Source organism: Colobus angolensis, unplaced genomic scaffold (assembly GCF_000951035.1).
Source record: "Colobus angolensis palliatus isolate OR3802 unplaced genomic scaffold, Cang.pa_1.0 Scaffold294, whole genome shotgun sequence".
Classification (NCBI taxonomy): domain Eukaryota; kingdom Metazoa; phylum Chordata; class Mammalia; order Primates; family Cercopithecidae; genus Colobus; species Colobus angolensis.
In genome coordinates this window covers 2,588,440-2,591,977 of record NW_012116199.1, presented here as the reverse complement: position 1 = coordinate 2,591,977, position 3,538 = coordinate 2,588,440, and the positions used below count along the sequence as shown (strand labels likewise).

At 56.7% G+C, this 3,538-nt stretch overlaps 1 protein-coding gene across 1 annotated transcript in view; it reads right to left on the bottom strand.

The window, feature by feature from the left end:
• Window positions 1-3,538, bottom strand: part of LOC105516919 (putative golgin subfamily A member 8D) — a 6,779-nt gene that overhangs the window by 1,642 nt on the left and 1,599 nt on the right. Inside the window, 6 exon segments of the mRNA XM_011949263.1 lie at window positions 46-268; window positions 525-616; window positions 1,046-1,123; window positions 1,206-1,449; window positions 2,782-2,862; window positions 3,130-3,386. Coding sequence (XP_011804653.1) covers window positions 46-268; window positions 525-616; window positions 1,046-1,123; window positions 1,206-1,449; window positions 2,782-2,862; window positions 3,130-3,386 — 975 coding nt within the window.

Genomic DNA, 3,538 nt, shown 5'->3' with positions numbered 1-3,538 from the left:
GCGGCCTGTCCCACCCCTGCCCTTCTTGGCCCATGCCACACTCACTCACCTCCAGCTTCTCCATGACTTCCCGCAGGCCCCGCTGGGTCTCCCCAGTCACAGACTCGCCCCCAGTCCCTGGGGCTGGGACCGCTGCCTCCAGGTCCTCCGGGGCTGAGGCCACCGTGTGAGCCAGGCGCTGGCAGCACACCCCCTGCTCTGTCTCCTGCTCCCACAACTGTGCCTCCTCCTCCTGGGCACTGGCTCCAGCGGAGTTGAAAAAGGGCACCTGAGGGCAAGAGGTGAGCATTCTTGTAGGGGCATATGCAGAAGAAATGGGGCAGAGAGATGGAGTGCAGCCCCTTCCCTTGGGGCCTCAGAGTGTGCACCTGTTGGTCACAGGTGAAATGGTGTCTGACCACTGGCTCCCAGAAGGAGTGAAAAGTCCACAGAAATCAGAAGGCAGGGAAAGTAAGAGAATAAAGGGGTCTTGGAGGGACCACAGAGGAAGGTGGCAAAATGGGTGCAGGGGCAGTCAGGCTCACCATGGCCTCCCAGCTCTCCAGGTCCTCTGGGACACTCGGCATGGGCCGAGGTCCCTCCTCCTCCTCACTGTCCAGATGTCCTCCTCCATCTCCTGTGGGGGGTGGCCAGAGGGCTCCTCAGACAACCCAACAAGGCAGGTACTGTGGGCCCAACTCTGCCTCCACCCTCACTGGGTAACCCTGAGCCAGCCCTTCCCAGAGAGGAATGAGCTGCTGTTCTTTATTTTTATTTTTAAGACCCAAGATCTTGCTATACCGCCCAAGCACAGTCCCACTACCAGTCGGTGTGGGAGTTCTGACTTGCTCCCTTCCTGACCTGGGCCAGTTCAGCCATCCTTAGGCAACTTGGTGGCCCCCCGATCCCAGGAGGTCACCATATTGATGCCGAACTTAGTGCAGGCACCCGGTCGGCATAATGACCAGCTGTTCTAAAGGTCTCTTCCAACTCCTCAATCCTACGCTGCTCACAGTCCCCCCTTCCTCCTGGGGCTCACTCCTCTTCCTCTGAGCATCTCTTGTACCTTCCCCAGGGAGAGCCATGAGGTGCAGCTGGGCCGTTAGCTGCTGCTTCTGCTGGCTGGCAGCTTCTAGGTGCTCCTAAGGGGCCAGGAAAGAGTGAGAAGGCACGGAGTTTGCCAGGTCGTCCCCCTCATGGCCCCGTCCTCAGCAGGTCCCTCCCCTGGGTCTCCTGTAACTTTTGGCGGGCCATCTCCGCCACGGCTTTGCTCCAAGTTTCCTGCTGCTGCAGCTGGTTCATTAGCTGGGTCTGCTGCAGTAACTGCCTGTGCAGCGCCTCCTTCTCAGAGGTCAGCTGCTGATAGGCGGCCACCTGCTGCTGATAGATGGCCGCTTACTGCTGCAGGTGACCCAGGTAATGGTCTTGCTGCTGCTGCAGACTCTGAGCGTCTTGGCTTTTCAGCTCCACCTGCAGGAAGACCCGGGGCATGACGGCACGTGGCGGCTGGCTTCCAGATTCTGGGCCCATTAATAGGGTAGCGAGGGCACTGTGGGGCTCTGTCACCTGCCCAGGCCCCGGGCCCCTTGCTCCAGTCCTAAGTGACTGGCTCCCTTTCCTAGAACCCCATGCCTCCTTCCCCAGGCTCAAATCTCATACCCTCTTCTCACCATTTAAACTGTAGGCCACAGACTGCTGGAAAAGCAGTGGGAGCCAACCACCATCGGCTAAGTGTGCTCCAGGCCTAATGCTTTCCATGTATTATCTCATTTAATCCTCAGCACCTCTGTAAGGAAAATGCTAACTTCCTTTTGAAGTTAAAGAAACAGAGACAGCCAGGTGTGGTGGCTCAGGCCTGTAATCCCAGCACTTTGGGAGGCCGAGGCGGGCAGATCACGAGGTCAGAAGATCGAGACCATCCTGGCTAACACAGTGAAACCCCGTCTCTACTAAAAAATACAAAAAAAGTAGCCGGGTGTGGTGGTGGGCGCCTGTAGTCCCAGCTACTTGGGAGGCTGAGGCAGGAGAATGGCATGAACCCGTGAGGTGTAGCTTGCAATGAGCCAAGATCGTGTCACTGCACTCCAACCTGGGTGACAGAGCGAGACTCTGTCTCAACAACAACAACAACAACAACAACAACATGGAGACTTAGAGATGCAAAGTACTTGAATGGTGACCAGTGGAACTGAGGCTAGAATCCAGTTTTAATCTAAGGAGGCTTTTTGTTTTGTTTTGAAACAGAGTGTCACTCTGTGGCCCAGGCTGGAGTGCAGTGGTGCAATCTCAGCTCACTGCAACCTCTACCTCCTGGGCTCAAGGGAGTCTCATGCCTCAGACTCCTGACTAGGTGGGATTACAGGCATGCGCCACCATGCCCGGCTAAGATATATATATATATTTTAATATAATATTAGTAGAGATGAGGTTTTACCATGTTGGCCGGGCTGATCGCAAACTCCCGACCTCAAGTGATTCTCCTGCCTCAGCCTCCCAACGTGCTGGGATTATAGGCCTGAGCCACCGCCCCTGGCATAAGGAGCCTCTTATCCCGCTGTCTCTTCCCCTATCATTGCTAGGCTCCATGCCTCTAGCTGGGATGATGATGTCCAGACCTGGGAGGAGCCCAGGGCTACCCACCTCTAAAAGTCAGAGGGTAGGAAGCAAGAAACAGTCACAGGACTGCCCTGGAGGGTGCTGGGGTCACCTGCCCCCAGGCTGGAGCTGCCTCTGGCCTGGCACCTTCCCTCCCCAGAGGCTGGTGCCCGCCTCCCTGCCCTTCTTGGATGGGGCGGAGGTTACCGTCTCCTTCACCTCGCCTACCTTCTCCTGCCGCTCCTCTACTTGCTGCTCCAACTGCAGTGCGCTCTTGTTCTCGTTGTTCTGGACAGAGAGAAGCAATCAGCAGCCACCCACTGCAGCTGGAGACCCCAGAACTTGGTGTCTGCCTCCCATGGCACTGGGAAGGGTGGAGGCAGGTTAGAAAAATCATCCCCTCTCTCCCACAGCTACCAGAGCAGGACTCTGGCTCACAGGTGCCTTTAGAAGTAACATTTCACGTGAGGGCTACACTGCCCCGTTTTACAAGTTGGGAAACAAAGGCCTGGAGGGCCAGGGAGGAGGGCAGGCTGCCCAGGTGGGGCAACGCACCAGCTCCTCGACGCCGCTCTGTGGCTCCGCCAACTGCTGAAGCCTCTCCTCCTGGTCCTGAAGCCTCTCCTCCTGCTCAGGAAGTCTCTCCTCCTGCTCCTGAAGCCTCTCCTTTTGCCCCCCGTTCAGGAGACTTACACGCTGATTGTTCTCCACCTGGACCTGGAGCTCTGCTGACACTCTCTCTAGTTCCTTCCTCAGGTGCTGCAACTCCTCCTCAGGGGGCACTGCTGGGGGCTCCGGGGGCAGGGGTTCAGCTTGAGAAAGGAAGTAGACAATAAGGGCCTCTGAATTCTCAAAAAAACAAAACAAAACAAAACAAAAAAATAAACCAAAAAAAACCCCTCCTCTTGGTGCACAGCTCCTCTCAGGCTCCCCACACTTGGCCTCACTGCTAATGATTCCTCAC